The following is a 23,464-nucleotide window of genomic DNA, read 5'->3' on the forward strand; positions in this document are numbered from 1 at the left end:
ATTGTGGTATTGTGATAGACAATTTAAGAAATTAAATTAAGATTGGTAGCAATATTGTATGGTTCTTTTATAGATTTGCAGTTAGCGATATATGAAAACTCGTGCAAAAGTCGTTACCGTATCGGTTATATTGGAATCGATACCATTCTTTTGCATCTTTGCTGTTATCGACATTAAAGTACTCATATTTAAGAAACAGCTGCACGTAACAGCTGTCTAGGCGGCAAAAGTTTCATGTCTGCCCGTAAAGTTTATGTGGGATATTAATCAATTAAAATAATGCAATATAGTTTATTAAGTGCTCAATTAAGGTGCTCTAGGTTCTTATTGCGACAGCAAGCACCTTTTATCAACCGTTGCTACAGTGATGATATCAGAAACATTGGTATTTTAGCACACATTGACGCAGGTACTAAAACGTTGCAATGATTATAAAATGTATTTAAATCATATGATGTTTAACTTGTAGGCAAAACCACAACAACGGAACGCATGCTTTATTATGCAGGCAAGACTCGATCTTTGGGCGAGGTACATCGCGGCAATACGGTTACGGATTACCTTACACAAGAGCGCGAGCGTGGCATCACTATTTGCAGCTCAGCCGTTACATTTGCCTGGAATGGTAAGCGGTGCGTGTCCTGATAGTAAATGTTGTAACTATGCTCCTTACACGGTTTTTACTTAGTATTAATCTGCTAGACACGCCCGGACATATTGATTTCACGATGGAGGTGGAGCAGTCTCTATATGCTGTGGACGGCGTCATTGTTGTTTTGGACGGCACGGCTGGCGTGGAAGCGCAAACAGTTACCGTGTGGACACAGGCAGACAATCACAGGCTGCCGCGGCTTGTTTTCGTTAATAAAATGGACCGGTCAGATGCTATTTTTGACAAATGTATTGACGACTTAAAGGCAAAGCTAGATGCTAAACCTATTTGCACGCAACTCCCGGCGAAAAACGTTGACGGACAGTTAGGTGAGCTCAATGGAAATACTAAAGAGAGCAACTTAATTGGTTCAAATGCAATTTCTTACAGGCATATATGATGTAATTACATTGGAGCAGTTGACTTGGCAACAGAACGATTTTGGAAGAACTTATAGTATTAATAAACTAGAATCTTCTTCTGAAATTCGCGAATTGCGTGAAAAACGCAATGAACTAATAGATCAGTTATCCGGAGTTGACGACGAGTTAGCTGAGGTTGTCATTAGCACTGAGAGTTTTGACAAAGTCAGTAATGAGTTAATTGTTCAAGCCCTGCGGCGCGCCACATGCCAGCAGAAGGTTGTGCCCGTGCTGCTGGGCTCTGCTTATAAAAATATAGGCATACAACGTGTAATGGATGCCGTAAATGCTTATTTGCCAACACCAAACGAACGCAATCAGATATATAACTGTTTTGGGTAAGCAGCCAATTGTAAGTTTTCAACCACCACAGTGTTACATGATTGCAGAAATGATCTTGCGGGTAAGGTTTTTAAAATTGTGCACGACAAGCAGCGTGGGCCTCTTACTCTGGTGCGCATGCTGCGCGGCGAGTTGAAGCGTGGAATGCGTGTGCTCTCTTCTCGTGGACAAGCGGAGGTTATATCGAAAATATATGAGCCACTGGCTGACGAATACCGAGAGGTGAGCTCCGTGCGAGCAGGTGATGTGGCCATATGTGCGGGCCTTAAGGTAAGTCTTTTATGTATAATTGACTTATGATAGACAGCGTCTTCTACAGTCAACAGTTACTGGCGATCTGCTTACAACCAGTCATACATCCCTGAAGAATGCGCAGAAACGTTTGATTCAGAGTCTTGACGCAACATCTCCACAGTATGATGAGGACGAGGTGGATGTTAACCAAGAGCTGTTTTCAATTGAGCCTAAAATTCCTGATGCTGTCTACTTTTGCTCCATCGAGCCGCCCAGCCTATCAACGCAAACAGCCATGGAACAAGCGCTCAAACAACTACAGCGTGAAGATCCCAGTTTGCGGGTAAACTACGATACTGTCACTGGGCAGACTGTACTTGGCGGCATGGGTGAATTACACATGGAAATCATAAAGTCGCGTCTGCTAAGTGAGTACAAAATTGATGTTGATCTGGGTCCGCTACAAATTGCCTACAAGGAGGCTATCGAAACGCCGGCCATAACAACCTTAAGTGTGGAAAAAGATATTGCGGGCAGTAAGCAAAATGTGAATATAACCCTACAACTGACCAATAATCAGACCGAGCTCTTCAGGTATGTCCTCACTGGGGGTTTGGGAATTCACTAAATTAATTTCCTCTAAAGCTTAGATAAATCGCCAGAGAACGTTCAAAATCTCAATGCACTGCGTCCTCGGGTCCTTCAAGTGCTGCGCAAAGGAGCAATCGGTGCTTTGGAGCGTGGACCACGTGTTGGCGGTCAAGTTGTAGATACTCAAATACGTCTGCACAATGTCACTGTGGGACGGGGCACTGCCGATTCATTTGTCATGGCAGCGGCGGCACAGTGCGTGCAAAAGGTATGTCCTTATTCAATTTTATTTTAATTACGTTACATTTGATTTGTTTGCTGTAGCTGCTGAGTAAAAGCGGCACACGGCTTCTGGAGCCCATCATGGCCATGCAAATTGTGGCGCCCAATGAACGTGTATCTGGGATTATAGCGGATCTCTCTAGGCGTCGGGCGCTTATAAAAGACGTAATGCCCAAGGGAGATAGGAATAAGGTAAGTTTGTACGATTAATGTGTTCTAATCAGTAGCTTATCATCTTTTAGCTCATTTTGGTGAATGCCCCCTTGGCGGAGCTCTCCGGATATTCCAGTGCGCTGCGAACCATTAGCTCCGGCACGGCCAGCATGACAATGCAACCCTGTGGTTTTTCGGAAATGAACGCCGCGGATGAGACGTTAGCCGTACGCCGAGCTCAGGGATTAGACTAACATAGGCCTGCCTAATTTATTGTCTACTTTTATTGAACGTAGATCACAGTAAGCTGGGTTTGGAAGCTTACAAGTTCCTAGTACATTACTATATAGTATAGTACAAAGAAAAATGTGAAAATTATCGCACGTTGAAAATTATAAAATTTGGTGATAAAATTGATGTCGTTCTTATTTTCGGTGAAATTCTATAAACGGTCCATACATAGACATAACGAAATTAACTAAGGGTTTACTTCTATTTAAGTTAAAAACTACCGGTGCAAACTGTTGGCCGCTGCGGCATGGCATACTCTACACAGAAAGTGTTCTTTCATGTGCCGTTTATGAACGAGACGCTTGAATTTTATTGCCAAGATCCATGCGTCAAGCTAAAAAGTTATCCATCTACAATCGATGATCGCTCGTGGGCAGCCAGTGATGATAAAAAGTCACGTTTTGTATCCGATCTTGTAAGTTGCAATACACCGTCTATCCGCCGCAAGGATGAAAGTGGCGAAAGTCAGAAGCCTGGTCCGGCAGCCCAAGACTATCCACAGCAGCAGAACGGTTATGGAGGCCCAGAACAGGGACAGAACCAGGGAGGTTATGACGGCCAAGGACAGGACCAAGGAGGCTATGACGGACAAGGACAGGACCAGGGCGGTTATGATCAAGGACAGGACCAGGGCGGCTATGATCAAGGACAGGACCAGGGCGGTTATGGAGGTCAAGGACAGGATCAGGGCGGCTATGACGGTCCAGAGCAAGATGGCCGGGGACAGGGCGGATGGAGTGGTTGAGACAAGAGGCGACACCAAAATTCTTAGGTTTACGGTGATCAGGCCATTCCAGGGTCTGAAAGGCCGTGACGGCTCAGGGTGGTAATGGAGTTCCGAGTCAGGAGTGTCAAGACCCGCACGATTTTTGAGGAGGACCAAGTAATAGGTTATGCGCCTCAGGAGGGCCACTAAGCTTAAGTGGTCCGCGGCAGGGTCGAAGCCCGGGACGACGAAGTTGAGATGAAGTAGACTACTTAAAAATCACACGAGGCATATAAAGCATGTATATAGCATCGCGATTCGTCCAGAAAAAAGGATCGTTAACTTTCCTTGGAGTTCGTAATACTGCGTAATCTTGATGACTTTATGGTAGCAGGAGGAACCACAAGAGGTGGTTATGTTTTAATATTCCTACAGGTTAAGGTCCTGGATGCTTTGGTGGTCCTGGTGAACAAGCGCCTGGAGCTTGTGGTGGTCCCGGCGGCTAAGCATGTTGGCCAGGAAAGCCAGCAAGTATTGGTACTTTCCGGAAGCTAACATCAACTACTTTCAGTACCGCTGCAGCAAAAATTGCTCACCCCAGCGGCACTGCAGTGCACAGACCTTATGCAAATGAAAATTGATGTTCTATGCAACGAGTTGCGAAAAAGTCGACTTCCCTCCCAGTACTTGCAGCTAATGACTTAATTTTTATGTGTCTAGCATGCCAAAGCATAAACCTGAGCGTTCTAAAAATCTTATAGTTGCAGTGATAATTGTTTCAAGGAGACTAACATAGAGGATGATGAAGATATAACATGTTAATGCTGTGCAAAAAATGATTTTATGTCCCGCCCGCAAGACACTGAATGCTTTTAAATCTCTAGTTGAATATAAAAAAATGATAAGTGCACAAATATGAATTAGTTGTACGGGATGAGAGGAAAGTCGTTCGGCTGCGTCTCTGGATTGCTGGCGGTTAAGCCACACGACTATTGCTTAAGCTCTCTAATGATTTTCCTCATATCCCTTGTTTTATATTCCGCACACAATTGACATGTTTTATAGCGTCATCAGAGACTAAAGCAAGGAAGCCTTTTACGTGCCACCCTGGAACGTCAGCTCACCAATACAAGATACTATATGGGAAATAATATTTTAGTTATACTGGATATAGCTATGTTACTTGAAAGGGATAGCTTAACTAACAAGACCAAACAGGGACGGAATATATGTAGGAGCAATGCAGCACACAAGGAAGATATGTAAAATTAGGTAATAAATGAATGTACGTATTATGTGTTCTACTTATTTGGATAAAATAAAATTAAAAATGTAAAAACAGTTCAGGGAAAGCGCGACTGGATGCTGAAACTTGTAGAATAACTTAAAAAATGTAACCTATTATTGCAATTACCCCACAATTTTGAATAACCCACCGACTTTGTCCCACTGCGTCAGAGCGTCGTCGCAACAGGAACTCCTTTTGCTAGCTTGGTGCTCCTCGTATAATACAAATATTGAACTTGTCAATAAATGGATTCACTTAATTATTATCGACCAATGCTGCGATACATCGCCGGAGAGCGTGCAAAATCTCAATGTGCTGTATTCTGCATGGCTGCGAAATGTATCATTCGGTGCTTTGGAGTGTGGACCACGTTTTGGCGGTCACGCTGTAGATACCCAGACATGTGACGTATGGGTGCTGCTTACATATGTTTTTAATTTACGTTAGGTACGTTTTTGCGATATACGGCCGACGGATTCTTTATTCTGCTATTAAACATGAATCACAGTAAGCTGGGTACTAGCTGAATAGCTTTATGCTTCATACAATTTCTTAGTACATTACAGAACAATACAGTACAGTAACAAATGTGAAAATTGTCGCACGTGGAATATTTGAAAATTTGGTGATACAATTGATGTCGGACGTATTTTCGATACTACTTTTTAAACTGTCCAGCCATAAACATTTCAAAAGAAAAAATTGAAATTTGTGTTTTAAAATAATTCGCTTTGTAAACTCGACCGGTGCAAGCTCTTGGACGCTGCGGCATGGCGTTCTCTACGCAGAAGGAATTTTTTCATGTGCCGTTTATGAACGAGACGCTTGAGTTTGATTGCCAGGACGCTTGTGTTAAGTTAAAAAGCTATCCATCTACATTCGATGATCGCTCGTGGTCAGCCGATGAGGACAAAAAGTCACGTTTTGTGTCCGATCTGGTAGCTTGCAATACACCGTTAATTTTGCGCCAAGATGACGGTAGTGGTGGCCCCGGCGGTGGCGCACCTGGTGGCAGAGCGAGTTATGGACCTGGCGGCAGAGCTGCCAGTGGACCTGGAGGCAGAGGTCGCACCGGACCTGATTATGATGGGCCAACTGGCGGTAAAGCGGGAAAGCCTGGTCAGAGAGGGCAGGACTATGGTAGAGCACCTACGGGTAAGCGTGGACAGGGGCCTGGTGGCTACGGGGATCCAGGACAGCAAGGACCAGGTGGTCGGGGTGGTCCGGGAGGCCGGGGGGGAGGTCCAGGACAGGGGCCAGGTCGTTACGGTGGTCCCGGAGCAGATGGGCAGGGTCCAGGTGGATGGGATGGCGGCGGTCCCGGCCAGGGACGACAGGCAGGTCGACGTGGTTCTAGCGTTCCTGGACAGGGTGGTGATCGGGCCGGGTACGGAGGACCGGGAGGGGGAGGTCCAGGTCAGGGTCCAGGTGGTCGAGGTGTCGCTGGACCAGGTCAGGCTGGATATGGAGGTCAGGGGCAGGGAGGCCAAGGGCCTGGCGGTCGGGGCGGAACTGGGCAGGGCCAGAATGAATATGGTGGTCCAGGACAACAGAGACTGGGGCAAGGAGGTCCAGAACGAGGAGGTCGAGGTGGCCCTGGCCCAGGCCAGGGACAGAGCCAGGGACCGGGGCAAGAGGGCCAAGGACCAGGCGGTCGTGGGGGAGCAGGGCCAGGTCAGGTCGGATATGGAGCTCCAGGACCAGAACCGGCTGGCTATGGTGGTCCGGGTCAACAAGGCCAGGGGCCAGGAGGTCCAGGTCAACAGGGACTAGGCGGTCGAGGAGCTGCTGGGCCAGGACAGGCTGGATATGGAGGTCCAGGACAAGACGGCCAGGGGCCAGGTGGTCGAGCAGGAGCTGGACCAGGGCAAGAGGGCCAAGGACCAGGCGGTCGTGGGGGAGCTGGACCTGGCCAGGGTAGCTATGGAGGTCCGGGTCGACAAGCTCAGGAGCCAGGTGGTCCGGGTCAACAGGACCAGGGACCGGGCGGTCGAGGAGCACCTGGCCCAGGACAGGCTGGGTATGGAGGTCCAGGACAAGAGGGCCAGGGGCCAGGCGGTCGGGGACCTGCTCCAGGTCAGGCCGGCTATGGAGGCCCGGGTCAGCAAGGCGAAGGGTCTGGTGGTCCGGGCCAAAGGCCAGGTGGTCCGGGTCAACAAGGCCAAGGGCCAGGTGGTCCGGGTCAACAAGGCCAAGGCCCAGGTGGTCCGGGTCAACAAGGCCAAGGGCCAGGTGGTCCGGGTCAACAGGGTCAAGGGCCAGGTGGTCCGGGTCAACAGGGTCAAGGGCCGGGTGGTCCGGGTCAACAAGGCCAAGGGCCAGGCGCTCGAGGCGGAGCTGGCCCCGGCCAAGGACCAGGTGGTGCGGGTCAACAGGATCAGGGCCCAGGAGGTCGAGGCGGCGCTGGCCCAGGTCAGCCTGCCTATGTACAAGACGGTCAGGGTCCAGGCGGTCGGGGAGCTCCTGCTACAGGTCAGGCCGGATATGGTGGACCGGGTCAACAGGGCCAAGGGCCAGGTGGTCCGGGTCAACAGGGCCAAGGTCCAGGTGGTCCGGGTCAACAGGGCCAAGGTCCAGGTGGTCCGGGTCAACAGGGCCAAGGGCCAGGTGGTCGTGGCGGAGCTGGACCAGGCCAAGTCGGTTATGGAGGTCCCGGGCAAGAGAGCCAGGGACCAGGAGGTCGAGGAGGACCTGGCCCAGGACAGGCTGGGTATGGAGGTCCAGGACAAGAGGGCCAGGGGCCAGGCGGTCGGGGACCTGCTCCAGGTCAGGCCGGCTATGGAGGCCCGGGTCAGCAAGGCGAAGGGTCTGGTGGTCCGGGCCAAAGGCCAGGTGGTCCGGGTCAACAAGGCCAAGGGCCAGGTGGTCCAGGTCAACAGGGCCAAGGGCCGGGAGGTCCAGGTCAACAAGGCCAAGGGCCGGGAGGTCCAGGTCAACAGGGCCAAGGGCCGGGTGGTCCAGGTCAACAGGGCCAAGGGCCGGGTGGTCCAGGTCAACAGGGCCAAGGGCCAGGCGCTCGAGGTGGACCTGTTCCAGGCCAGGCTGGTTATGCTGGTCCGGGTCAAGAGGGTCAGGGACCAGGTGGTCGAGGCGTAGCTGGGCCAGCACAAGCCGGATATGGAGGTCCAGGACAAGAGGGCCAGGGTCGCGGCGCACTTGGGCCAGGCCAGGGCCCAGGTGGTCAGGGTCAAGGGCTAGGAGGTCCTGGTCAACAAGGCCAGGGGCCAGGTGGTCAAGGTCAGGGACCAGGAGGTCCGGGTCAACAAGGCCAGGGGCCAGGTGGTCGCGGTGGACCAGGTCCAGGTCAGGCTGGATATGGAGTTCCAGGACAAGATCAGGGGCCAGGCGGACGTGGCGGTCCAGGTCCAGGTCAAGGCGGATATGGAGGTCCAGGACAAGGACAGGATCGAGGAGGTCCTGGGCCAGGTCAAGCTGGATATGGAGGTCCGGGTCAACAAGGTCAGGGCCCAGGTGGTCAGGTTCAGGGACTAGGAGGTCCGGGTCGGCAAGGCCAGGGGCCAGGTGATCGCGGTGGCCCTGGTCAACAAGGCCAGGGGCCAGGTGGTCAAGGTCAGGGACCAGGAGGTCCGGGTCAACAAGGCCAGGGGCCAGGTGGTCAAGGTCAGGGACCAGGAGGTCCGGGTCAACAAGGCCAGGGGCCAGGTGGTCGCGGTGGACCAGGTCCAGGTCAGGCTGGATATGGAGTTCCAGGACAAGATCAGGGGCCAGGCGGACGTGGCGGTCCAGGTCCAGGTCAAGCCGGATATGGAGGTCCAGGACAAGGACAGGTTCAAGGAGGTCCTGGGCCAGGTCAGGCTGGATATGGGGGTCCGGGTCAACAAGGTCAGGGCCCAGGTGGTCAGGGTCAGGGACTAGGAGGTCCGGGTCAACAAGGCCAGGGGCCAGGTGGTCGCGGTGCACCAGGTCCAGGTCCAGGTCAGGCTGGATATGGAGTTCCAGGACAAGATCAGGGGCCAGGCGGACGAGGCGGTCCTGGTCCAGGTCAAGCTGGATATGGAGGTCCAGGACAAGACGGACAGGTTCGAGGAGGACCTGGGCCAGGCCAGGCTGGCTATGGAGGTCCGGGTCAACAAGGCCAGGGCCCAGGTGGTCAGGGGGCCGGAGGTCCAGGTCAACAAGGCCAGGGGCCTGGCGCTCGAGGTGGACCTGGCCCAGGCCAGGCCGGTGTGGGAGGTCCAGGACAAGAGGGACCAGGACGAGGAGGACCTGGACCAGGCCAGGCCGGATACGGAGGACCGGGTCAACAAGGCCAGGGGCCAAGCGGTCGAGGAGTACCTGGGCCTGGTCAACAGGGCCAGGGGCCGGGTGGTCAAGGAGGACCTATGGCGGGCCAAGCCGGATATGGAGGTCCGGGACAAGAAGGCCAGGGACCAGGGGGTCGTGGCGGACCTGGTCCAGGACAAGAAGGTCAGGGGCCAGGGGGTCGCGGTGGACCTGTTCCAGGTCAGGCCGGATATGGTCCAGGACAAGAAGCACAGGGTCGAGGCGGACCTGGGCCAGGCCAGGCTGGCTATGGAGGTCCCGGTCAACAAGGCCAGGGTCCAGGTGGTCAGGGGCCAGGAGGTCCGGGTCAACAAGGCCAGGGGCCAGGCGCTCGCGGTGGACCTGGCCCAGGTCAGGCCGGAGTGGGAGGTCCAGGACAAGAGGGACCAGGACGAGGAGGACCTGGACCAGGCCAGGTCGGATACGGAGCACCGGGTCAACAAGGCCAGGGGCCAAGTGGTCGAGGAGGACCTGGTCAACAGGGTCAGGGGCCGGGTGGTCAAGGAGGACCTATGGTGGGCCAAGCCGGATATGGAGGTCCGGGACAAGAAGGCCAGGGACCAGGGGGTCGTGGCGGACCTGGTCCAGGACAAGAAGGTCAGGGGCCAGGGGGTCGCGGTGGACCTGTTCCAGGTCAGGCCGGATATGGTCCAGGACAAGAAGCACAGGGTCGAGGCGGACCTGGGCCAGGCCAGGCTGGTTATGGAGGTCCCGGTCAACAAGGCCAGGGTCCAGGTGGTCAGGGGCCAGGAGGTCCGGGTCAACAAGGCCAGGGGCCAGGCGCTCGCGGTGGACCTGGCCCAGGTCAGGCCGGAGTGGGAGGTCCAGGACAAGAGGGACCAGGACGAGGCGGACCTGGCCCAGGCCAGGCTGGCTATGGAGGACCGGGTCAACAAGGCCAGGGCCCAGGTGGTCAGGGTCAGGGGCCTGGAGGTCCGGCTCAACAGGGTCAGGGGCCAGGCGCTCGAGGTGGACCTGGTCCAGGCCAGGCTGGATATGCTGGTCCGGGTCAAGAGGGTCAGGGACCAGGTGGTCGAGGCGGACCAATGCCAGGACAAGCCGGATATGGTGGTCCTGGAAGGGAGGGCCAGGCTCCAGGTGGTCGAGGCGGACCTGGACCAGGACAAGCCGGTTATGGGGGTCCCGGACAAGAGGGTCAGGGTCCAGGCGGTCGAGGAGGACCTGGTCCTGGACAAGCCGGATTTGGAGGTCCAGGGCAAGAAGGCCAAGGTCCAGGCGGTCGAGGCGGGCCAGGTCCAGGCCAGGCCGGCTATGTTGGTCCAGGACAAGAGGGTCAGGGTCCAGGCGGTCGAGCCGGACCAATGCCAGGACAAGCCGGATATGGTGGTCCTGGAAGGGAGGGCCAGGCTCCAGGTGGTCGAGGCGGACCTGGACCAGGACAAGCCGGTTATGGGGGTCCCGGACAAGAGGGTCAGGGTCCAGGCGGTCGAGGAGGACCTGGTCCTGGACAAGCCGGATTTGGAGGTCCAGGGCAAGAAGGCCAAGGTCCAGGCGGTCGAGGCGGGCCAGGTCCAGGCCAGGCCGGCTATGTTGGTCCAGGACAAGAGGGTCAGGGTCCAGGCGGTCGAGCCGGGCCAATGCCAGGACAAGCCGGATATGGTGGTCCTGGAAGGGAGGGCCAGGCTCCAGGTGGTCGACCTGGACCAGGACAAGCCGGTTATGGAGGTCCGGGACAAGAGGGACAGGGTCCAGGCGGTCGAGGAGGACCTGGTCCTGGACAAGCCGGATTTGGAGGTCCAGGCCAAGAGGGCCAGGGTCCAGGCGGTCGGGGCGGGCCAGGCCAGGCCGGCTATGTAGGTCCCGGAAAAGAGGGTCAGGGTCCTGCCGGTAGAGGTGGTCCAGGCCAAGAAGGGCAAGGGCCAGGACCAGGTGGTCGAGGAGAGCCTATGCCTGGACAAGCTGGATATGGAGGTCCTGTAAAAGAAGGACAGGGTCCAGGAGTTCGAGGAGGACCTGGCCCAGGACAAGCCGGATATGGTGGTCCGGGACAAGAGGGTCAGGGTCCAGGCGGTCGAGCCGGACCAATGCCAGGACAAACTGCTGGTCCTGGAAGGGAGGGCCAGGCTCCAGGTGTTCGAGGCGGACCTGGACCAGGACAAGCCGCTTATGGAGGTCCGGGACAAGAGGGTCAGGGTCCAGGTGGTCGAGGCGGACCTGGTCCTGGACAAGCCGGATATGGAGGTCCAGGGCAAGAAGGCCAGGCTCCAGGCGGTCGAGGCGGGCCCGGTCCAGGCCAGGCCGGCTATGTTGGTCCTGGAAAAGAGGGCCAGGGTCCTACCGGTAGAGGTGGTGGTCCAGGCCAAGAAGGACAAGGGCCAGGGCCAGGTGGACGTGGAGAACCTATGCCAGGGCAAGCCGGATATGGAGGTCCAGGAAAAGAAGGCCAAGGTCCAGGAGGTCGAGGCGGACCTGGGCCAGGACAAGCCGGATATGGCGGCCCTGGAAGGGAGGGCCAGGCTCCGGGTGTTCGAGGTGGACCTGGACCAGGACAAGCCGGTTATGGAGGTCCAGGGCAAGAGGGCCAGGGTTCAGGCGGGCGAGGCGGACCCCTTCCGGGACAGGCGGGTTATGTTGGTCCCGGAAAAGAGGGCCAGGGTCCAGGCGGTCGAGGTGGTGGTCCAGGCCAAGAAGGGCAAGGTCCAGGGACAGGTGGTCGAGGAGAACCTATGCCAGGACAAGCCGGTTATGGCGGTCCTGGGAAAGAGGGCCAAGGTCCAGGTGGCCGAGGCGGACCTGGGCAAGGACAAGCCGGATATGGTGGCCCGGGACAAGAAGGCCAGGGTCCAGGTGGTCGAGGCGGACCTGGGCCAGGACAAGCCGGATATGGAGGTCCAGGACAAGAGGGCCAGGGTCCAGGCGGGCGAGGCCCACCCATTCCAGGACAGGCGGGTTATGTTGGTCCCGGAAAAGAGGGCCAGGGTCCAGGTGGTCGAGGTGGTGGTCCAGGCCAAGAAGGGCGAGGTCCAGGACCAGGAGGTCGAGGAGAACCCATGCCAGGACAAGCCGGATATGGAGGTCCTGGAAAAGAAGGCCAAGGTGCAGGAGGTCGAGGCGGACCTGGGCCAGGGCAAGCCGGATATGGCGGACCTGGAAGGGAGGGCCAGGCTCCGGGTGGTCGAGGTGGACCTGAACCAGGACAAGCCGGATATGGAGGACCAGGGCAAGAGGGCCAGGGTGCAGGTGTTCGAGGCGGACCTGGACCAGGACAAGCCGGGTACGGAGGTCCAGGGCAAGAGGGCCAGGGTCCAGGCGGACCTGGGCCAGGGCAAGCCGGATATGGCGGACCTGGAAGGGAGGGCCAGGCTCCGGTTGGTCGAGGTGGACCTGGACCAGGACAAGCCGGATATGGAGGTCCAGGGCAAGAGGGCCAGGGTGCAGGTGTTCGAGGCGGACCTGGACCAGGACAAGCCGGGTATGGAGGTCCAGGGCAAGAGGGCCAGGGTCCAGGCGGTCGAGGCGGACCTGGGCCAGGGCAAGCCGGATATGGTGGTCCTGGAAGGGAGGGTCAGGCTCCAGGTGGACGCGGTGGACTTGGACCGGGACAAGACGGATATGGAGGTCCGGAGCAAGAGGGCCAGGGTCCAGGAGGGAGAGGCGGACCTGGACCAGGACAGGCGGGTTATGTTGGTCCCGGAAAAGATGGCCAGGGTCCAGGCGGTCGAAGTGGTGGTCCAGGGCAAGGGCAAGGGCCAGGCGGCCGAGGAGAACCTATGCCAGGACAAGCCGGATATGGAGGTCCTGGAAAAGAAGGTCAAGGTCCAGGCGGTCGAGGCGGACCAATGCCAGGACAAGCCGGATATGGAGGTCCAGGGCAGGAGGGCCAGGGCCCAGGCGGTCGAGGCGGACCTGGGCCAGGACAAGCCGGATATGGTGGCCCTGGAAGGGAGGGTCAGGCTCCAGGTGGACGAGGTGGACCTGGGCCAGGACAAGCCGGATATGGTGGCCCGGGACAAGAAGGCCAGGGTCCAGGCGGTCGAGGCGGACCAATGCCAGGACAAGCCGGATATGGTGGTCCGGGACAAGAGGGCCAGGGTCCAGGAGGGAGAGGCGGACCTGGACCAGGACAGGCCGGATATGGTGGTCCTGGAAGGGAGGGTCAGGCTCCAGGTGGACGAGGTGGAATTGGGCCAGGACAAGCCGGATATGGTGGCCCGGGACAAGAAGGCCAGGGTCCAGGCGGTCGAGGCGGACCAATGCCAGGACATGCCGGATATGGTGGTCCGGGACAAGAGGGCCAGGGTCCAGGAGGGAGAGGTGGACCTGGACCAGGACAGGCAGGTTATATTGGTCCTGGAAAAGAGGGCCAGGGTCCAGGCGGTCGAAGTGGTGGTCTAGGCCAAGAAGGTCAAGGGCCAGGTGGTCGAGGAGAACCTATGCCAGGACAAGCTGGATATGGAGGTCCTGGGAAAGAAGGCCAAGGTCCAGGAGGTCGAGGTGGACCTGGGCCGTGGCAACCCGGATATGGTGGTCCGGGACAGGAGGGCCAGGGGCCAGGCGGGCGAGGCGGACCCAGTCCAGGACAGGCCGGTTATGTTGGTCCGGGAAAAGAGGGCCAGGGTCCAGGTGGTCGAGCTGGTGGCCCAGGCCAAGAAAGGCCAGGGCCCGGTGGTAGAGGAGAACCCATGCCAGGACAAGCCGGATATGGTGGTCCTGGAAAAGGACAGGGTCCAGGAGGTCGAGGCGGACCTGGGCCAGGGCAAGCCGGATATGGAGGTCCAGGACAAGAGGGCCAGGGTCCAGGCGGTCGAGGTGGACCTGGGCCCGGACAAGCCGGATATGGAGGTCCAGGGCAGGAGAGCCAGGGTCCAGGTGGTCGAGGTGGACCTGGGCCCGGACAAGCCGGATATGGAGTGCCGGGACAAGAGGGCCAGGTTCCGGGCAGTCGAGGCGGACCTGGGCCAGGACAAGCTGGCTATGGAGGTCGAGGTGGACCTGGGCCCGGACAAGCCGGATATGGAGTGCCGGGACAAGAGGGCCAGGTTCCGGGCAGTCGAGGCGGACCAGGGCCAGGACAAGCCGGCTATGGAGGTCTGGGACAAGAGGGCCAGGGTCCAGGTGGTCGAGGAGGACCTGGGCCAGGTCAGACTGGATATGGTGCTCCAGGACAAGAAGGGCAATGGCCAGGCGGAAGAGGTGGACCCATGCCAGGACAACCCGGCTATGGAAGTCCTGGTAAAGAAGGCCAGGGAACAGGTGGTCGAGGCGGACTTGGTCCGGGCCAGGCCGGGTATGTTGGTCCCGGAAAAGAGGGCCAGGGTCTAGGTCAGGCCGGCTTTGGTGGTCCAGGACAAGGGCAGGGGCCAGGAGGTAGAGGCGGACCTGCGCCAGGCCAAGCCGGATATGGAGGTCCTGGACAAGAAGGTCAAGGGCCAGGCGGAAGGGGCGGACCTTTCCCAGGTCAAGCCGGATATGGAGGTCCCGATCAAGAGGGCCAGGGCCCGGGCGGTCGAGGCGGACTTGGTCCGGGCCAGACCGGGTATATTGGTCCCGGAAAAGAAAGCCAAGGACCAGGTCGAGGTGGACCTGGGCCAGGTCAGGCTGGATATGGCGGCCCAGGACAAGAAGGGCAGTGGCAAGGTGGTAGAGGAGGCCCCATGCCAGGACAAGTAGGTGATGGAACTCTCGGAAAAGAAGCTCAGGGTCCTGGTGGTCGAGGCGGACCTGGTCCAGGTCAGGCCGGCTATGGTGGTCCAGGACAAGGGCAAGGGCCAGGCGGTAGAGGCGGACCCATGCCAGGTCAAGCCGGATATGGAGGTCCCGGACAAGAGGGCCAGGGTCCTGGTGGTAGAGGAGGACCCATGCCAGGACAACCCGGATATGGTGCTCCAGGTCAAGCCGGCTATGGTGGTCCAGGACAAGGGCAAGGGCCTGGTGGGAGAGGTGGACCTATACCAGGACAGGCCGGCTATGGAGGTCTTAGTAAAGAAGGTCAGGGTCCAGGAGGCCGAGGTGAACCTATGCCAGGACAAGCCGGATATGGAGGTCCTGGACAAGAGGGCCAGGGTCCTGGTGGTCGAGGCGGACCTGGGCCAGGTCAGGCCGGCTATGGTGGTCCAGGACAAGGGCAAGGGCCAGGCGGTAGAGGCGGACCCATGCCAGGACAACCTATGCCTGGTCAAGCCGGATATGGAGGTCCCGGACAAGAGGGCCAGGGTCCTGGTGGTAGAGGAGGACCCATGCCAGGACAACCCGGATATGGTGCTCCAGGTCAAGCCGGCTATGGTGGTCCAGGGCAAGGGCCTGGTGGGAGAGGTGGACCTATACCAGGACAGGCCGGCTATGGAGGTCCTAGTAAAGAAGGTCAGGGTCCAGGAGGCCGAGGTGAACCTATGCCAGGACAAGCCGGATATGGAGGTCCTGGACAAGAGGGCCAGGGTCCTGGTGTTCGAGGTGGACCTGGGCCAGGTCAGGCCGGCTATGGTGGTCCAGGACAAGGGCAAGGGCCAGGCGGTAGAGGTGGACCTATGCCAGGACAACCGTTGCCAGGTCAAGCCGGATATGGAGGTCCCGGACAAGAGGGCCAGGGGCTTGGTGGTAGAGGCGGACCTGTGACAGGATATGGTGGTCCAGGTCAAGCCGGCTATGGTGGTCCAGGACAAGGGCAAGGGCCTGGTGGGAGAGGTGGACCTATGCCAGGACAGGCCGGCTATGGAGGACCTAGTAAAGAAGGTCAGGGTCCAGGAGGCCGAGGCGAACCTATGCCAGGACAAGCCGGATATGGAGGTCCTGGGCAAGAGGGCCTGGGTCCTGGTGGTCGAGGCGGACCTGGGCCAGGTCAGGCCGGTTATGGTGGTCCGGGACAAGGGCACTGGCCTGGCGATAGAGGCGGGCCTATGCCAGGACAAGCTGGCTATGGAGGTCTTGGTAAAGAAGGCCAGGGTCCCGGAGGCCGAGGCGGACCCATGCCAGGGCAAGCCGGCTATGGTGCTCCAGGACAAGAGGGCCAGGGTCCGGCCGGTCGAGGCGGACTAGTTCCAGGCCAGGCCGGTTATGTTGGTCCTGGAAAAGAGGGCCAGGGTCTGGGTCGAGGTGGACCTGGACCTGGACAAGCCGGTTATGGTGGTCCAGGACAAGAGGGCCAGGGTCCTGGTGGTCGAGGCGGACCTGGGCCAGGACAAGCCGGTTATGGTGGTCCAGGACAAGAAGGGCAGTGGCCGGGCGATGGAGGCGGGCCTATACCAGGACAAGCTGGATATGGAAAAGGTCAGGGTCCAGGAGGCCGAGGCGGACCTATGCCAGGACAAGCTGGATATGAAGGTCCAGGACAAGAGAGCCAGGGTCCAGGTCGAGGCGGACGTGGTCCAGGCCAGGCCGGTTATTTTGGCCCTGGAAAGGAGGGCCAGGGCTCAGGTCGAGGCGGGCCTGGGCCAGGTCAGGCTGGATATGGCGGTCCAGCACAAGAAGGGCAGTGGCCAGGCGGTAGAGGCGGTACTCTACCAGGACAAGTCGGTGATGGAGGTCTTGCAAAAGGTCAGGGTCCAGGAGGCCAAGGCGGACCTATGCCAGGACAAGCCGGATATGGAGGTCCAGGGCAAGGCCAGGGTCCAGGTGGTCGAGGTGGACCTGTGCCAGGCCAAGCAGGCTACGGTGTTCCAGGACAAGCCGGTTATGCTCCCGGAAAAGAAGGCCAGGGTCCAGGTGGCCGAGGCGGACCTGGTACAGGACAAGCTGGCTATGGAGGTCCAGGACAAGAAGGAATGGGTCCAGGCGGTCGAGGTGGAGTTGGACCGGGCCAGGCCGGCTATGAAGGCCCTGGACCAGGTCAGGCTGGATATAGAGGGCCAGGAGAAGGAATGCGTCCCGGAAGTCGCTTTGGCGCTGGACCAGATCAAGCCGGATATGGCGGTCCAGGACAAGAAAGGATGGGTCCAGCCGGTCGCGGTGGAGTTGGACCGGGCCAGCCCGGTTATGTAGGTCCTGGACAAGAAGGAATGGGTCCTGGAGGTCGCGTTGGCGCTGGACCAGGGCAGGCTGGATATGGCGGTCCAGGACAAGGGATGGGTCCTGACGGTCGAGATGGAGTTGGGCCAGGCCAAGCCGGTTATGGAGGTCCAGGACAAGGAATGGGTCCAGGCGGACGAGGCGGAGTCGGGCCAGGCCAGGCCGGATATGGAGGGCCAGGACAAGAAGGAATGGGTCCAGGTGGTCGAGGTGGAGTTGGACCAGGCCAGACCGGCTATGGAGGCCCTGGACCAGGCCAGGCTGGCTATGGAGGGCCAGGACAAGAAGGAATGGGTCCTGGAGGTCGCGTTGGCCCTGGACCAGGGCAGCCCGGATATGGAGGTCCAGGACAAGGGATGGGTCCTGACGGTCGAGATGGAGTTGGGCCAGGCCAAGCCGGTTATGGAGGTCCAGGACAAGGAATGGGTCCAGGCGAACGAGGCGGAGTCGGGCCAGGCCAGGCCGGATATGGAGGGCCAGGACAAGGAATGGGTCCAGGCGGTCGAGGTGGAGTTGGACCGGGCCAGGCCGGCTATGGAGGGCCAGAACAAGAAGGGATGGGTCCAGGCGGTCGAGGTGGAGTTGGACCGGGCCAGGCCGGCTATGGAGGCCCCGGACCAGGCCAGGCTGCCTATGGAGGGCCAGGACAAGAAGGAATGGGTCCAGGCGGTCGCGTTGGCGCTGGACCAGGGCAGGCCGGATATGGAGGTCCAGGACAAGGGATGGGTCCAGACGGTCGAGATGGAGTTGGGCCAGGTCAGGCCGGTTATCGAGGTCCTGGACAAGAAGGAATGGGTCCAGGTGGGCGCGTTGCCGCAGGGCCAGGTCAGGCCGGCTATGGTGGTCCAGGTCAGCAAGGTCAAGTACCAGGCGGCATTGGTGTCACTGACATGTTTGGACAAGACAGTGGTCGTGGGAGCTATCCAGGTAGTGGTCGTGACGGTTACGGTGGTCCCGATGGACAAGGAGGGCCCGGAGGTTTTGGTGGTCCCGGTGGACAGGGCCCTGGAGATTTTGGTGGATCTGGTGGACGAGGTCCTGGAGGTCCTGGTGGTCCTGGTGGTCCTGGAGGTCCTGGAGGTCCTGGAGGTCCTGGTAGTCCTGGAGGTCCTGGTGGTCCTGGAGGTCCTGGTGGTCCTGAAGCACGCTCTGGAAAGTCTGGTGGAAAACTAGTGGTGGGCGACAGTCTTATCAACGCTGCGGACGACACCATTGAAAACATGAAGAAGGTAATGATTGACAATAAATTACTCGACAAAGATTTGGCCGAGACCCGAGATCGCGTGGGAGGCACTAAAACAGGAAATGCTGAACTGCAACGTATAATGGAACAACGCTACGACCCCGAAATGAGCAAGGTGTTTGAGAATAAAATTCAAGACCTATCAGACGCTAGAAAGATCGATAACAACGATGAAAGGGATCTCAGACACATCCATAAATCCGTCGATGATATGAATAAATCTCATGATATTCTAGAATCGGAAAATGCAAACCTTAGACGACTTCTTGAAAAGCAGTCCAGGCGATGTTCGATGGACAGCATTAGGATTGATCCAGAAAAGAGCAACGATGTCAATTATTTACAAAATAAGATCGACAATATGGGTAAGGAGTTGGCAATACTGCGTCAAGCTGAGGACGAATTTATAAGAGCGGGGGGAGCCACTGAAGGCGGTTATGGAGGTCTTGGTGGACCAGACATGGATGTTGACACACTTCAAACCATGTTGGCTGAGCGTGAATCACTACGCGCAAAAATTAAAAACCTAGGTTCGCTCCATAATAAGGTTAAAGGTTCGAAGAAGAAAGTCTGCCTAGCAGAATGTGCCTCTGCTGATCTAGTCAAAAGTCTTAATGAACAAAATCGTTATATTTGTGATATGGAGAATGACATTCAGGAAATGCAGCAATACTATGAAAATGAGGTGGAGCAGTCCAAGTACAATGAAGAAGTCCTTAAGGTAAGATAGCATTTATGGGTATTTTCTTATCGAGAGCTAACATCAATTGCTTTTAGTGCCGCTGCAATGAGCTTCAACAGCAAGTGGTGACCCTCCAGCCGGCGCTGCAGCGCGCAGACCTTATGCAAATGGAGATCGACGTTTTACGCAACGAGCTGCGAAAACGTGACTTGGCTTTGAACGCCTACGATTGCCAATACCAGCAGCTCATGGTAAGCATTTTCAATCAGTGGGTGTTTCCAATCTTATGTGTCTCTATGTATCCCAAAGCATAAAACTAAAGCGTTCAAGAAATCTGGGTATCGTTACCTAGACGAATTGATAGAAAGTTGCAGTGATAGTTGTTTCAAGGAAACTGGGAAAGAGGATGATGGAGATATAACATGTTAATGCCGTACCAAAAATAATTTTATGTCCTGCCCAAAATAACCTTTCATGATTTTAAATCTGTAGTTTTAAAAAATTATAAGTGCACAGATATGAAATAGCCATAAAACATGAACGGGGTGAGAGGAAAGTCGTTAGGGTACGTCTATGGATTGCTAGCGGCTTAATCACATGTATATTCTCCCTTCCTCTTTCTCAAGCGCTCTCAAAAAGTTTCAATCCACAACTACTTATAATGATTTTCCTCTCTAATCCCTTGTTTTATATTTTACACACATTCTACTCATTCTAGACCGTCATCTGTGAGCTCAATCAAAAGTACGGGAATCAGCGTGGTGACTGTTCCTCATTTGATTTACCAGACTGTCCCGATGTAGGCGATGATCTAGCCTTTTACACGAGCGCCACTTTAGAACTTATCATGGACGAAATGAGCAAACAGGCTGATTGCTTTAAGCATATGAACGAGGATAAGTATTCCGGCGGTCAGAAAATTAACAATATAGAAGACTGCATGAACGAGCTGGATAGACTGCGTAATTTGTTAAATGAAAAGGACGGCCAGTTGGGCGATTTGATAGAGGAAAATGAGTGCATGTGCGAAGCTGCTATGCAAAGCAACAAGCGACTTAACCAATTGGATAAAAAGGTTCGTCAACTTGATAATGACACAAAGTATATGGAGGAAGGTATGCGCGAGAGCATTGGATTAATACAGGACATTGGTGATGTTGCCAGGGAAAACGATAGGTTGAAGGATAAAGTTAACAACTTGAAAGAAGCTGAACTTCAAGCATTGACGGATGATTTGAAGAAACAGCTTGAGGATTGCATGAAGAGTAAACAACTTTGCGAAGAAATAAATAAAAGGTTTAGAGAAGCATTGCAGGACCTTGGAGGGGATCCCGACGCTATTGAAAAAGAAGCTAAACAGAGAATAGAGGAACAACGGAAGGCCGAAGAAGCTGAGAAAGCGGCCGAAGAAGCTGAAAAAGCAGCCGAAGAAGCTAAAAAAGCTGCGGAAGAAGTGAAAAAAGACGCGGAAGATGCTAAATTGAAAGAAGAACCAAAATTGATCGAAAAAGTTATGACGCCGACAGGAATGGTGGAAAGATTGATCGAGAAACCGGAAGGGGTGGCTAGACAGATACCATCTGAAAGACTAGAAGAATCTAGAGCTAAGCCAGGTTTTGGTGATACAGCAGAGGTTCAACCTAGTTCCATGCCCACAGATACAGCAGCAGATCAACCAGGTGCGAGGCCACAGGATAGAATAATAGGTCAACCAGGTGAAGAGCCACAGGATAAAACAAGCGGGCAACCAGGTGCAAAGCCTCAAGATGCAGCCGCTGCTCAACCGGGTGCTGAGCCACAAGATGCAGCCGCCACCCAGCCGGGTGCTAAGCCTCAAGATACAGCCGCTGCTCAACCGGGTGCTAAGCCTCAAGATACAGCCGCTGCTCAGCCGGGTGTTAAGCCTCAAGATACAGCCGCTGCTCAACCGGGTGCAAAGCCTCAAGATACAGCCGCAGCCCAACCGGGTGCAAAGCCTCAAGATACAGCCGCCGCTCAACCGGGTGCAAAGCCTCAAGATACAGCCGCCGCTCAACCGGGTGCTAAGCCTCAAGATACAGCCGCCGCTCAACCGGGTGCTAAGCCTCAAGATGCAGCCGCCGCTCAACCGGGTGCTAAGCCCCAAGATACAGCCGCCGCTCAGCCGGGTGCTAAACCCCAAGATACAGCCGCCGCTCAACCGGGTGCTAAGCCTCAAGATACAGCCGCCGCTCAACCGGGTGCTAAGCCTCAAGATACAGCCGCCGTTCAACCGGGTGCTAAGCCTCAAGATACAGCCGCCGCTCAACCGGGTGCTAAACCTCAAGATACGGGAGCTAGTAAACCAGGTGCAAAGCCCCAAGATACGGCAGCTGCTCAACCGGGTGCAAAGCCCCAAGATACGGCAGCTGCTCAACCGGGTGCAAAACCTCAAGATACGGCAGCTAGTAAACCAGGTGCAAAGCCCCAGGATACGGCAGCTGCTCAACCGGGTGCAAAGCCCCAAGATACAACAGCCGGTCAACCTGGTTCAAAGCCCCAAGATACAACAGCTGGTAAGCCTGGTGCTAAACCTGGAGCCCCTCAGGTCGAAAAACCTGGAGGAGCCGGAGAGACTGGCGGGAAGCCTGCTCAACCTTCTGACGCCTCTGGCGATAAAGCTGGAGCACCTGGACAAACTGGAGATAAACCTGGAGATAAGCCTCCAGCAGCCGGAAAGCCTGGAGATAAACCTCCAACAGCCGGAAAACCTGGAGATAAGTCAGGAGCAGCATCTGCTCAACCTGCTGCTGCTTCTGCCGACAAGGCTGAAGCAGCTGGGAAAGCTGGACCTAAACCTGGCGACAAGCCCGGAAAAGCCGCACAGCCGACTAGTGCCGATGAAGATAAAACTGGACAGATTGATGCTGGGCCTGGAGATAAGGCTGGAGTACCCGGACAACCTGATGCAGGACCTGGAGATAAGCCCGGTGGAGCGGCTGGACAACCTAGCGATAAGCCCGGTAGAGCCGGCGGCCCAGCTGGTCAACTAAGTGATAAGCCCGGAAGAGCCGGCGGCCCAGCTGGTCAACCAGGAGCAACAGCTGGCGATAAAGCCGGTGCGGGTAGGCAACCAGGCGCTAGAGTTGGAGGAGGTCCCGGAGCAGCAGAAAAAACTGGTGGAAGGCCTGGGGACGAAAGCAGCGGCCAACCTGCCGCTAAGGCCGGTGCTGCTGGAGGAGAAACACGGCAGGGACCCAAAGGTCTTGCCCAAAAGCCTGGCTTGCGCGCACCAGGCAGAGATATATATGGCGACGATGGTGATGACGGAATAGGAGGTGTGAAACGCGGAGCAAAAGGTACTGGGCGCGGCAGAAAAAGTCAAAAACTGGATGACACCACTGAAGAGCAGTTCGATGAGTTTGTAAAGAATACTGTGAAAACATTATCCGCCGGCGAGATTGATGGTGTTGGTTTGGAAAGGGAGTTGCGCAAGATCTTGGATATGTTTATCGATGAGTGCGGATTCTGTTTCTGCAAGTGCAACATACCGAAGAGCCGCTTTTATGCTATATGTCACAAGCTCTACCATCATGGGCTGCACACTCTAGACTTTAAAGATCTGGCTTACATGCATAAGCGTATCTTTGCTGCGGCAGAAAACATTCTGCCTGGATGTCTTTTCAATATGATCATGAAAGATATACTGGCCACTAATCCACAGAGCCTAAGCCAGACGACCCCTTCAACTAATGTACCCGAAAAACAGTGCTGCACGTGCAAAAGCTCGCTCTGTTGCGATGACACTGAGGAAAAACTTATGATAAAGGGTTCGTGGATGTCTTTATTTTATTTTGTTTATATTCTTTTGAACTTTCGTTTTTTTTCTTAGTAATGCGCCTTGAAAACGATATTGAGAATGCCAAATTGTGCTTGAAGAATTTGAAAAATATTCCATCCAATCTGTCCATACATGATTATCGTATTGAGGCTGGCGATTGTCCGGCAAAGTAAGTAACAAAAAAAAAAAAAAATTGTATTCAATTCTCAAATTACTCGAATTACAGGGACCGCGTCCTACGTTCTACGCGTGGGGGAAACTCTATTACCATATACAAAGAAATTAAGCAGGCCCGACGTGCTAAGGTGATTTTTTGATATAGACACGGTAAATACTGCTAAAATCTATCTTTTACTTTCAGAAGGGATTTACTGCAAACAATTAAATATTGCTTTTTATTTTTGTGTTTTACGTGTTGGGTTGGATTCAAGTAATACGTCCGATTAACGTTTCTGATATTGTGATCCAGCCATATAAAATTCGTTGTGAATTAAAATATTAAATTATTAATCGTTAAATTTGAGTGTTTCAAT

The 23,464-nt window shown here is 55.9% G+C and overlaps 3 protein-coding genes across 5 annotated transcripts; all 3 read left to right on the plus strand.

The window, feature by feature from the left end:
* The first annotated feature begins 194 nt into the window (after positions 1 to 194).
* Positions 195 to 4,593, plus strand: mRRF2 (mitochondrial ribosome recycling factor 2). Its single transcript, XM_002056229.4, has 9 exons — positions 195 to 409; positions 470 to 632; positions 689 to 981; positions 1,043 to 1,412; positions 1,464 to 1,686; positions 1,736 to 2,244; positions 2,296 to 2,509; positions 2,566 to 2,715; positions 2,766 to 4,593. The coding sequence occupies exons 1-9, from the start codon at positions 280 to 282 to the stop codon at positions 2,928 to 2,930; spliced, it is 2,217 nt and encodes a 738-aa protein (XP_002056265.2). The 5' UTR covers positions 195 to 279; the 3' UTR covers positions 2,931 to 4,593.
* Positions 3,092 to 4,593, plus strand: LOC138910883 (uncharacterized). Its single transcript, XM_070206760.1, has 2 exons — positions 3,092 to 3,110; positions 3,178 to 4,593. Exon 2 carries the CDS (start codon positions 3,215 to 3,217, stop codon positions 3,710 to 3,712), a length of 498 nt encoding a protein of 165 aa, XP_070062861.1. The 5' UTR covers positions 3,092 to 3,110; positions 3,178 to 3,214; the 3' UTR covers positions 3,713 to 4,593.
* A 930-nt stretch (positions 4,594 to 5,523) lies between these two features.
* Positions 5,524 to 23,449, plus strand: LOC6633044 (fibroin heavy chain). 3 transcript variants are annotated; one of them, XM_015170595.3, is made up of 6 exons: positions 5,526 to 19,171; positions 19,228 to 19,383; positions 19,851 to 22,920; positions 22,983 to 23,100; positions 23,158 to 23,236; positions 23,293 to 23,449. In XM_015170595.3, the coding sequence occupies exons 1-6, from the start codon at positions 5,732 to 5,734 to the stop codon at positions 23,314 to 23,316; spliced, it is 16,887 nt and encodes a 5,628-aa protein (XP_015026081.2). In that variant the 5' UTR covers positions 5,526 to 5,731; the 3' UTR covers positions 23,317 to 23,449. The 3 variants fall into 3 exon arrangements, with proteins under 3 accessions (XP_032289746.1, XP_015026081.2, XP_032289729.1); XM_032433838.2 differs by having other exon boundaries at positions 23,296 to 23,449; XM_032433855.2 differs by lacking the exons at positions 19,851 to 22,920; positions 22,983 to 23,100; positions 23,158 to 23,236; positions 23,293 to 23,449 and adding an exon at positions 19,442 to 19,667 and having other exon boundaries at positions 5,524 to 19,171.
* The last annotated feature ends 15 nt before the right edge of the window (positions 23,450 to 23,464 follow it).

The sequence above is a fragment of the Drosophila virilis genome, chromosome 2 (assembly GCF_030788295.1).
Source record: "Drosophila virilis strain 15010-1051.87 chromosome 2, Dvir_AGI_RSII-ME, whole genome shotgun sequence".
Classification (NCBI taxonomy): domain Eukaryota; kingdom Metazoa; phylum Arthropoda; class Insecta; order Diptera; family Drosophilidae; genus Drosophila; species Drosophila virilis.

Bases quoted from the DNA above. Each gene is read 5' to 3' on its own strand.
- LOC138910883 (XM_070206760.1), top strand. From the start codon at position 3,215: ATGGCATACTCTACACAGAAAGTGTTCTTTCATGTGCCGTTTATGAAC.
- LOC6633044 (XM_015170595.3), top strand. From the start codon at position 5,732: ATGGCGTTCTCTACGCAGAAGGAATTTTTTCATGTGCCGTTTATGAAC. The intron at 19,384-19,850 runs GTAAGCATTTTC...TACTCATTCTAG, and splicing joins GCCAATACCAGCAGCTCATG to ACCGTCATCTGTGAGCTCAA. The intron at 22,921-22,982 runs GTTCGTGGATGT...TTTTTTTCTTAG, and splicing joins GGAAAAACTTATGATAAAGG to TAATGCGCCTTGAAAACGAT.
- mRRF2 (XM_002056229.4), top strand. From the start codon at position 280: ATGCAATATAGTTTATTAAGTGCTCAATTAAGGTGCTCTAGGTTCTTA. The intron at 2,245-2,295 runs GTATGTCCTCAC...TTTCCTCTAAAG, and splicing joins AATCAGACCGAGCTCTTCAG to CTTAGATAAATCGCCAGAGA. The intron at 2,716-2,765 runs GTAAGTTTGTAC...ATCATCTTTTAG, and splicing joins CCAAGGGAGATAGGAATAAG to CTCATTTTGGTGAATGCCCC.